Source organism: Oncorhynchus gorbuscha, linkage group LG05 (genome assembly GCF_021184085.1).
Source record: "Oncorhynchus gorbuscha isolate QuinsamMale2020 ecotype Even-year linkage group LG05, OgorEven_v1.0, whole genome shotgun sequence".
Taxonomy (NCBI): domain Eukaryota; kingdom Metazoa; phylum Chordata; class Actinopteri; order Salmoniformes; family Salmonidae; genus Oncorhynchus; species Oncorhynchus gorbuscha.
In genome coordinates, this window is record NC_060177.1 from 87537529 (window position 1) to 87548432 (window position 10904).

Below are 10904 nucleotides of genomic sequence, written 5' to 3' on the forward strand. Positions count from 1 at the left end.
CAGAGGGACCCCCTGGCGTATGTTTCACACCCCTGCTACAGGCAATCAACTAAACTGCGCTTTTATTTCTCTTGATGTGCTGCATATCACGGAAATAGCCAGCTGGAGGAGCAAGTCTCGTCTGCAAAAAAAAAGAGTAAAATGCAAATTAGAGTAACGGCAGAAAAAGTAGCAATTAGTAGTCAAAAGGGCCAAGGGGGGTTTCAGATCATATCACTGGTTTCGATCCCCTTTTTAAGAGAGCGCCAGTTACACCCACCGCATCAGGGGTGCGTTAAGTTCGATTGAACATCTGCTACGTTGCGTAAGGGCTTTGTACTGGACGGCACGTTTCCCCAAACCGCAACCAAACCCCTCCCCGTTTTTTAACTAATCGCTTAGAAACGAGCCGTTTCCGTTTAATTGAACGTTGCATTACGTTTTTTCAGCCCAGTTAAGTCTGGGTTGTATGCATTGCGTCTTGCAACAGGTCGTTTATCGTTTAAGAAGCAAACGAAACTGTGAGCGACCTACCTAAATTTGTCCAATAGAAACTCGTTTTCGTTGCAAAATGTTTTCCGTTTGGAGTAGGCCTTAAACAGTTTCGCAACAGACGAACGTTTTGCAAAAGAATTGGCGTAATGAATACACCCCTGGTTCGACCGGACAGCCCAGGTGTTGTTCTTGTCAGACGGCTATGTCACGCACAGGGACTGGTTGGTCACATGGTCCAGCTCCTACGTTCTGCGGAAATTAATGAACGGAAGAAACAGGTGAATGTATTATCGGCAGGTAAGCGAAATTCAAATACATTTCATAATAAAACGTCAACTGAGTTGTCACATTTAGGAATAGATATTACAGATGTTTTAATATGTGCTTATCAGTTTTATGTAGGTTATATGTGATGATGCAAGTAGCAATTTCATGGGGATGGTAAACTGTCTGGACAGCAACCTGGTAATGTTACAAATCAGGTTAATATTAATAAAAACATAGATAATGCCGTGAAAGATCAGTAGTTCTGTACTCAGAGGTTAGGCCAATAATAATAATAATAATAAGTGTTTGTAGAATGTTCCCGAAGCTCCTATTCGCCATGTGGTGGACTGCATGTCAAAATGAAATTGTGGACACGAGTTTTAGTTCAGATTTGATGTAGCCTTGTCATGTGGTTTAGATTTTTTTTTTTTATGTCGACAAAGATGCACACCTAACGTCCAAGTTGTAATGGAGTTGTAACCGGCTGCTACAGTCTCTCTTAAAATTGCTATGTTTGGTCAGAACAAATAAGGTCATCAGATTGAGGCTTTTTGCAAACCTAAAGTACAGCTATTAAAGTATGTAGGATATACTGTAGATGTTCAGTACACAACCTTGCTCCCGCTTTACCCCAACCTACATGTACAAATTACCTCGACTAATTAGTACCCCTGCACATTGACTCGGTACCGGTACCCCCTGTATATAGCCTGCACATTGACTCGGTACCGGTACCCCCTGTATATAGCCTCGTTATGTAGTTACTTTTTTTTCTTATTTACTTTAGTGTATTTAGCAAATATTTTCTTAACTGTATTTTTTTTAAACGGCATTGTTGGTTAGGGCTTGTAAGTAAGCATTTCACGGTAAGGTCCACACCTGTTATATTCCCGAGCACGTGACAAGTAAGATATTTGATTTGATGCATGTAGGTCATTGAGGGAGTTGTATTACGCGGGCCCGGGATGAACTGGGCAATGGCCAGTCACGTTATTGGGCAAAATCGGGGAGGGAGGAGCGCCCTTCTCAAATCAAACGGTCATGTTGTCAACAAGGCAGCATGGCGCATCATCCAGAAACATGCATACCTTTTCCATAAAATACATTTTTAGAATTTTTAAACTAGTTGTCAATTGCGTTTTTATCAAAAGCAATCACATCTGAATGTGAAAAACACGTAATCCTACTGATCACTCTCCACATACTTAATTCTGACACGTTTGTTTTCATCCGATTTCGCCATCAACGAGAGAGAGCAGGCACTTGGCTCACGTCGGGAGGCAGCCTGGCGTCACTTTTCTCCTGGTTCAAACTTCTTCCACCGGGGTAACCCGGGCCAGATAAACAAACTCCCTCAGTGTAACTGACTGTCTGTCGCCTGTTTGTCCTCATTCCAGGTGACACAGCCAGAGAGGAAATCCGAGCCATATAAACATATTCATACTGAACAGCAAGGCCATGTGAATCTGGCCCGGTGACTGTGTAAAAGAGGTATTATTCCAACTATTTTTGCGATGTTACTATTGATGCAAGATACAACAATGCCAAAATTGTGAAGAGATGTTGATATTGTGGTCCTCTGGTAATGGGAGTTTTACTTGACATGCTATAGAAAACTATAAACTTGTTACCAAATTTTCCCCACATTGTTTTGTTTGTGGGAGACAGACAGACCTGTTATTTACATTTTTATTGATTTAACCACCAAGAAAGTCCACTCACTGAAAATGTATTGCTTTCCAGTAATACACATGAGGTTTAGGTGAATCTGGGTAGGTTCTTTGTGTTCTATTGTTACCCCCCCAGATATCTGGCATTGCCAATAACCAGGAAGCCCCTGATAGAAGACAGTGCCCGTTTGCATGCAACTACTGTCCCCCCCACCCCCACACACAAATCAAATCTGATTTTCACATGCTCCAAATACAACAGGTAGACCTTAACGTGAAATGTTTACTTACAAAACCGTAACCAACAATGCAGTTCAAGAAAAAGTTGAGAAAATATTTACTAAACTAAAAAAGAATAATGCATAAAAAAAATCTGAAAGTAACAATAATTATACATATCAATAACACACACACACACACACACACACACACACACACACACACACACACACACACACACACACACACACACACACACACACACACACACACACACACATTGTAATAGTAATCCAGATCATGTCTCATGTCTTGAGTTTAACAATCTTTGTCCTGTTATGCTTTTGTAAAGGTAGTTTAGAGGTCAAACAAAGTATACTGCATAGATTTGAGACTATCAAGCAGCTCATCCTTTGGCAATATTGTCCTGCATTTTCTAACCACAGCCTCTCTCCTCTCTGTGTCTGTACGAGGGCAGAGACCAGTGCGTCCCCATGTCTGCTAGAGGAGGTTCCTCTGGCCGTTTCAACATTGTCCAGGATGCAGAACCTCACTACGACCAGGTCCCAGTGGGCTCCTTATGGAGGGACCAGGACCTCCCTCCTCCTCCCCGCTCCCTTGGGGGTTTCAGGGGGGCAGACCTGGCTGTGAGCTCCGACCCCCTGCCCCCCCCTCCCCTCCCAGACCAGCCCCCCGTGGGCCCTGACTTCTACCCCCCTAGCGACGGTGCCTCGGAGCGCCTTGACAACGACAGTGCGGCCATGGACATCAAACCCGTCCGCCGCTTCATTCCTGACTCCTTCAAGAACTTCTTCCGCGGCAACAGTGTCCGTGGTAGCAGCAACAAGCCCTTCTCCTTACCCCCCTCCCCGCCGCTGACGGAAAAAGACGACCTCAAACCAGGAACCACTAGAGGTGTCCCCTGCTCCCCTCCCCCCTCTCCCTCCCTCCCTGGCTCCTACCTGGATCCGTACGGAGGCTCTGGTGGAAGCTACAACTCCAGAAAAGAACGTGACGCCATGTTGCTAGGAACTGATGCATTCGAGTCTGTCTCAGGTGTCACATTCCGCTCAGCCAAGACCTACAGCGAGCGGGTGGAGGATTACCACCAGCGCTACGCCTATATGAAGTCCTGGGCGGGGTTACTGCGCATCCTGGGCTGCGTCGAGCTCCTTTTGGGCGCTGTCGTCTTTGCCTGTGCGTGTGCATATGTGCACAAGGACAACGAGTGGTTCAATATGTTCGGCTACTCCCAGCCACAGTTGTTTGGGGGTTAGGGGGCGGTGCAGCAGCATACGGAGGCAGCGGATCGTTCAGCTATGACGGACCCAAAACCCCCTTCATCTTGGTAGTGGCTGGCCTGGCCTGGATAGTAACGGTCATTATGCTAGTCCTGGGGATGACCATGTACTACCGTACCATCCTCCTAGACTCGTCTTGGTGGCCGATGACTGAGTGTGTAATTAACCTGGCCCTTGGGTTTCTCTACATGGTAGCAGCGGTCATGTACGTCAGGGACACAACCAGAGGAGGCCTCTGTTACATCCCTGTCTTCAACAACGGAGTCAATGGAGCCTTCTGTCGCACAGAGGCCGGCCAGACCGCCGCCATTATTTTTCTGTTCGTCAACATGATGATATATTTTGTGGGCGCCGGTGTGTGTCTGAAGCTGTGGCGGCACGAGGCGGCGAGGCTGAGGAGGGAGGGGTTAGCGCAGGAGGTGAGGGCGGGGTTAGACACACACACACAGTTGTCCTTTTGGGCTGCAATTGTTTTGTTTTCCATGACAAATCCTTTGCCTCATCCTTTCCCATTGGTCTTCTTTGTTCTCAGATGAAAACCATTGGATCTTCCCTGCCAATATCTGCTGTAAGTCTCTTAGTACACTAGTAGAAAACTTTAATTCATATTTATTCATTTAATTTGTAAAGCTCTTCTTTTTTTTTCACAACCAAGGCGCAAATGTCACATTCTTCATTCCATTACGCTGAGTATACATACTGACAACCATGTTAAATTCCAGTTAATTCAGGAAGCACACTGACACACTGACTTTCCTCTTGAACATTTGGAATTGGAATTTGGTTTACTTTCTGAATTGACATGAATTAAAATGGAATTGACCTTAACCTTGCTGACGACATAGTAATCATACCGCCGATCCCCATCCTTTCCCAGCTGGGCGGTTCCAGGACCTCAGCGCAGACCCCTCTCCCCACCCTCCAGACTATCCCGGAGGTGTTGGACGGCCATGTTGCCTCTCCAGCCGCCCCTCTGATGTTGGAGCCAGAGATCCTCCGAGGACACATCCCCTCAGGACACATCCCCAAACCTGTAATCATCGCAGACTACGTGGCGTGAGTACTGACCACCCATCTAACTTTAGTTGACCTGTTCTCTGACAGATGGAGTTTTTAATCGTTTGTGTTGTTGTGTATCATGCTCCTGCCTTTGTTCGTTGTCATTTGAATCACTGCCTCCTTATTATGTACTTTGTATTTGCTTAATTATTTTGTGAAGAAAAAGAGACTTTGGTCTCAAATTCCCTGCATATATATATATATATTACACACTGCTCAACAAAAATAAAGGGAACACTAAAATAACACATCCTAGATCTGAATGAATGAAATATTCTTATTAAATACTTTTTTCTTCATATAGTTGAATGTGCTGACAACAAAAATCACGCAAAAATGATCAATGGAAATCAAATTTATCAACCTATGGCGGTCTGGATTTGGAGTCACACTCAAAATTAAAGTGGAAAACCACACTACAGGCTGATCCAACTTTGATGTAATGTCCTTAAAACAAGTAAAAATGAGGCTCAGTAGTGTGTGTGGCCTCCACGTGCCTGTATGACCTCCCTACAACCCCTGGGCATGCTCCTGATGAGGTGGCGAATGGTCTCCTGAGGGATCTCCTCCCAGACCTGGACTAAAGCATCTGCCAACTCCTGGACAGTCTGTGGTGCAACGTGGCATGGAGCAAGACTTGATGTCCCAGATGTGCTCAATTGGATTCAGGTCTGGGGAACGGACGGGTCAGTCCATAGCATCAATGCCTTCCTCTTGCAGGAACTGCTAACACACTCCAGCCACATGAGGTCTAGCATTGTCTTGCATTAGGAGGAACCCAGGGCCAACCGCACCAGCATATGGTCTCACAAGGGGTCTGAGGATCTCATCTCTGTACCTAATGGCAGTCTGGCTACCTCTGGCGAGCACATGGAGGGCTGTGCGGTCCCCCAAAGAAATGCCACACCATGACTGACCCACAGCCAAACCGGTCATGCTGGAGGATGTTGCAGGCAGCAGACCATTCTTCACGGCGTCTCCAGACTCTGTCACGTCTGTCACATGTGCTCAGTGTGAACCTGCTTTCATCTGTGAAGAGCACAGGGCCCCAGTGGCGAATTTGCCAATCTTGGTGTTCTCTGGCAAATGCCAAACGTCCTGCACGGTGTTGGGCTGTAAGCACAACCCCCACCTGTGGACGTCGGGACCTCATACCACCCTCATGGAGTCTGTTTCTGACCGTTTGAGCAGACACATGCACATTTGTGGCCTGCTGGAGCTCATTTTGCAGGGCTCTGGCAGTGCTCCTCCTACTCCTCCTTGCACAAAGGCGGAGGTAGTGGTCCTGCTGCTGGGTTGTTGGCCTCCTCCATGTCTCCTGATGTACTGGCCTGTCTTCTGGTAGAGCCTCCAAGCTCTGGACACTACGCTGACAGACACAGCAAATCTTGCCACAGCTGCACTACCTGAGCCACTTGTGTGGGTTGTAGACTCCGTCTCATGCTACCACTAGAGTGAAAGCACCGCCAGCATTAAAAAGTGACCAAAACATGAGCCAGGAAGCATAGGAACTGAGAAGTGGTCTGTGGTCACCACCTGCAGAACCACTCCTTTATTGGGGGTGTCTTGCTAATTGCCTATAATTTCCACCTGTTGTCTATTCCATTTGCACAACAGCATGTGAAATGTATTGTCAATCAGTGATGCTTCCTAAGTGGACAGTTTGATTTCACAGAAGTGTGATAGACTTGGAGTTACATTGTGTTGTTTTAAGTGTTCCCTTTATTTATTTGAGCAGTGTATCAAGGTTAAATAAAATCAAACGGACCTTAAGTACCAAAGGCTAGCTGACTGTCACAGTCTGCTTCCTACTAGACTTATCTCTCCACGGTCATACGGCGCAGAACTCCAACTCACGAGGGCCACACTCAGTCCTGCTTTTTCGATCTCTCTTAATTGATCCGTTAATGTCATTAATGGGCAAGAGAGTTCACACACACCTGGTTGCCCAGGTGGAAGACATTTGTGTCTACATATAAAGGCCTTAAAAAACCAACCCTGTGTTTGTGTAGGACGAGTCATTTTAGACTATTTGAGATGCTTGTTGATGACCTCTGCTTTGTATTTGTTGTGTGAACAGGAAGTACCCGACAATCCGTACGGAGGAGGAGAGGGACCAGTACAAGGCTGTGTTTAAGGACCAGTATGCTGAGTACAAAGAGCTGCATGCTGAGGTCCAGGTCATGGCCAAGAAGTTTGACGAGATGGACGAACTGATGAGGAACCTGCCTCCACGGCCCTCCAGTCAACTGGTACTGAGACCAAGAGAGAGAGAAATACACAAGCACGTAGACTACACACACACACACACACACACACACACACACACACACACACACACACACACACACACACACACACACACACACACACACACACACACACAAACATAAAGCTCCCTGGGCCTCCCGGGTGGCGCAGTGGTTAAGGGCGCTGTACTGCAGAGACTCTGGGTTCGCACCCAGGCTCTGTCGTAACCGGCCGCGACCGGGAGGTCCGTGGGGCGACACACAATTGTCGTCCGGGTTAGGGAGGGTTTGGCCGGTCGGCATATCCTTGTCTCATCGCGCACCAGAGACTCCTGTGGCGGGCCGGGCGCAGTGCGCGCTAACCAAGGTTGCCAGGTGCACAGTGTTTCCTCCAACACATTGGTGCAGCTGGCTTCCAGGTTGGATGCGCGCTGTGTTAAGAAGCAGTGCGGCCTGGTTGGGTTGTGTATCGGAGGACGCATGACTTTCAACCTTCGTCTCTCCCGAGCCCGTATGGGAGTTGTAGCGATGAGACAAGATAGTAACTACTAACAATTGGATACCACGAAATTGGGGAGAAAAAGGGGGTAAAAATATATTTAAAAAAACATAAAGCTCCCATAAATTATAGCCTCATGTCCATTCATGTCATTGTAGTGCTTTTTACCAATTCCTTGTTCAAAGTTAAAGATCTTCTTTCAGGAGAAGGAACGCATCAATACCATAGTATTGGAGTACCAGAGAAAGAAAGCGGTAAGTGATTTTTGAGTCTTGTTTTAATAGAAAATGTACATAAGTAGGGGACCCACTCCATGTCCTGAGCTTTAATGATGACCTGTAGAGTAGTTTTAGGTTTCAGTAATATGTTTATGGACGATGCCCAGTAGAAGCTGATCTGTAGAACCGGTTTGTGTAGACGGGGAGTTTCACACAGTTTCAGGTAGTTTCCCTTTCAGGTAAACCAATGATGTGTGACGGACTGACAGTAGATCAGAGCACTTCCTATTCGCTCCTCACTCCTCACTCCTCTCTTCACTCTTCGCTCCTCGCTCCTCTCTCCTCACTCTTCACACCTGTTCGAAACGTTTATCTTTGTTCTTTCTACATTCACACTGCAGACGAGGACATTTGCTAGATGCATCAAATGCAACTATGCCCTTATCTGATGGCTTTCGGTTCCACCATTTATTACTTTATGAAATGACAAGATGGGATATGGGACTTGTTGCCACAGGTGTAGGTGTGTGTGTGTGGGGGGGGGGGGGGCAGATGGTGAAAGAGAGCGATGGCGACAGTAAATGAACAAACAAATGTTAACTTCTCTCTCTTGTTGTCAGGATCCTACGTTCCTTGAGAAGAGGGAGAGGTGTGAGTACCTGAAGAACAAACTGTCCCACATCAAACAGAAGATCAACGAATACAACAAGGTCATGGACTGGAACGACGGATTCAACTAGACGAACACACACTCTGAACTGTGCAGCTTAACTGAGCCAGGTCAAGCCCGAATGCTGAAGTTTACCCTCCACTACATTATGTTGGATGCCATTCCTTGCCAGTTATATGCATTATGTGGATGTGTCATGGGTCAAATCATATAACGATTTTAGTGCCACAAAAATTGATATTGAGGCTGGTTTTATAATCTACATGTTTTCTTATCTGATGCATTTTGTTTTTTATTGATGTCTGTGATATTTTTGTTCACTGCCATAATTGTAAGTTGGTTGCCACTGCCCAACCCCGAAGGACAGATCAGTCTCTACACAGTACCCCAACATCAATATGACCATGTGGGCAGATGTCATTCTTTGTTGTGTATAATTATTTATCTCTCTTGTACCATTTTGTAAACTCTAGATATTGTTAACAGTATGAATCTTAACAAATCTGTTATGTTTTCCTCAACAGACTTTTCCGCAATATTTTTGTAAATTAAGTGACAAAGCATCTCCAATGTTTTATATGTCGTTGTTGACTTGTGTTTTTCAAAAACTATTTTTGCAGCTTCTGGGTGTACATGAACACATTCCAATGTTGTACACTGATGTCAATCCAGGTGGTTTATTTGGAGCACGTGGCCTTTCTGGTATATTTTGTACATTTATGTGTAGAAACGTTATCCGCTATCATATATTTCTGTTTCGACTTGCTTACCGATGTACTTGTCATTTCTTGATAATTGAAGGAAAGTCTGGAAAGTTTGATTTCAGCACAGTTTGATAAAGATCCTCAAAACTATGATGCCTTTTTCCCCCCCTAGTAGAAATGTCAGAGAATACTGGGGATTGGATCCTTTTTCTAACAGTCAGTGTCTGTTACAAAAGGGAATCTTGCCTAAACAATCTCTCTCTCTCTCTCTCTCACTCTCTCACACACACACACTTCCTGTTGGTGTGGAATCTTGCCTAGTCCTCATGACATGGCTGTTGTTGGTCACGTTGAAGCCTGGAGGACTGGTTTGGTCATGATGGACACTTAAGGGGAGAGGGGGTTGGGCATCACAGTCCCCTATTCAAATCAATGGTGTAGAGTTCTGGCTCCACTGCAACTCCCACCAAGGTGTCATCTTACACACACACACACACACCATAGGCCTTTATAGGTTGAAAATACTCAGGCAAGTTACGATTCCATGCTGGAAGCTTTTGAAAATTAACAGATTAATCGAACCAGCGCTGTTGCTAAATAGCATATCAGGTGCCTTAGTTTAGAATTTGTCCTTATTTATGCAAAGAGTTCTGGGATATTAGAACCCTCGTGACTTAACCAACCAAGGTTATCTTCAACCTAGCATAGGAACAGGAAGTTATTTTTAATAATATGTTTTATTTTATTGCAACAGTAACAATATTACACATCAATACAAATCAAATTGTATTAGTCACATGCGCCAAATACAACAGGTGTAAACCTTAGAGGGAAATGCTAACTTACGAGCCCCTAACCAACAATGCAGTTTAAAAAAAAATACGGATAAGAAAAAAAAGTAATTAAAAACAGGGACATTACTCTGAATACAATGAAAGAGCTGAAATAATAGAACACCAGGCAAATTCAACAATAAGTGGATACGACTGGCAGTTAATGAAGCCATTTTTGGTGATTCCAATTCAATATATTGCTATGGAAGTGACCAACCCATGCTATGGTCAAAAGCGACAACCTTTTATCCAGTTATCCCAAAAGTTAAAGAAACTAATTTTAAAATATTTCCTTCCATCTAACCTGTTAATGATTTCTTGCACAAAAGATTTAATTTTGACAAAATGCCTGGTGTTTTTTGTTCCAGAATCTGTAGAGCATTTTTTTTCTTCCCATGTCGCCATTCTAGTAAACTATGGATTGAAATCCATAGATGCTTGTGTCTATTACCTATGTTAACCTTTGATGATGTTAAATGGCATGATGTTTATCCTTGTAATTCCGATCTATCATAACTATTTTATTAGCATTATTATTCTCTTGGACAAATATTATATTCACAAATGTAAATGGGGTGGAAAAAAATCCTTATTTCGTTATATTTTAAAAAATTGAACTGTTACAATTGTATAAATCCCTCAATCTTGTGAAACTTAAAAAGTTGGGGAAATTATTAGACGTCATGTCTCTGACTTGTCTGTTAATGTTGCCTTGTCACATATTAAAGACCAGGAAGTTAA

General features: G+C 44.5%; 1 protein-coding gene across 1 annotated transcript; it reads left to right on the forward strand.

Moving 5' to 3' along the window:
• Positions 1-219: 219 nt before the first annotated feature.
• Positions 220-9472, forward strand: marveld2b (MARVEL domain containing 2b). The gene is given in 8 exon segments (XM_046351449.1): positions 220-771; positions 3077-3902; positions 3905-4350; positions 4464-4499; positions 4809-4987; positions 7071-7242; positions 7942-7992; positions 8577-9472. Coding segments are annotated over 8 exon segments (1845 nt in total). The 5' UTR covers positions 220-756; the 3' UTR covers positions 8697-9472.
• The last annotated feature ends 1432 nt before the right edge of the window (positions 9473-10904 follow it).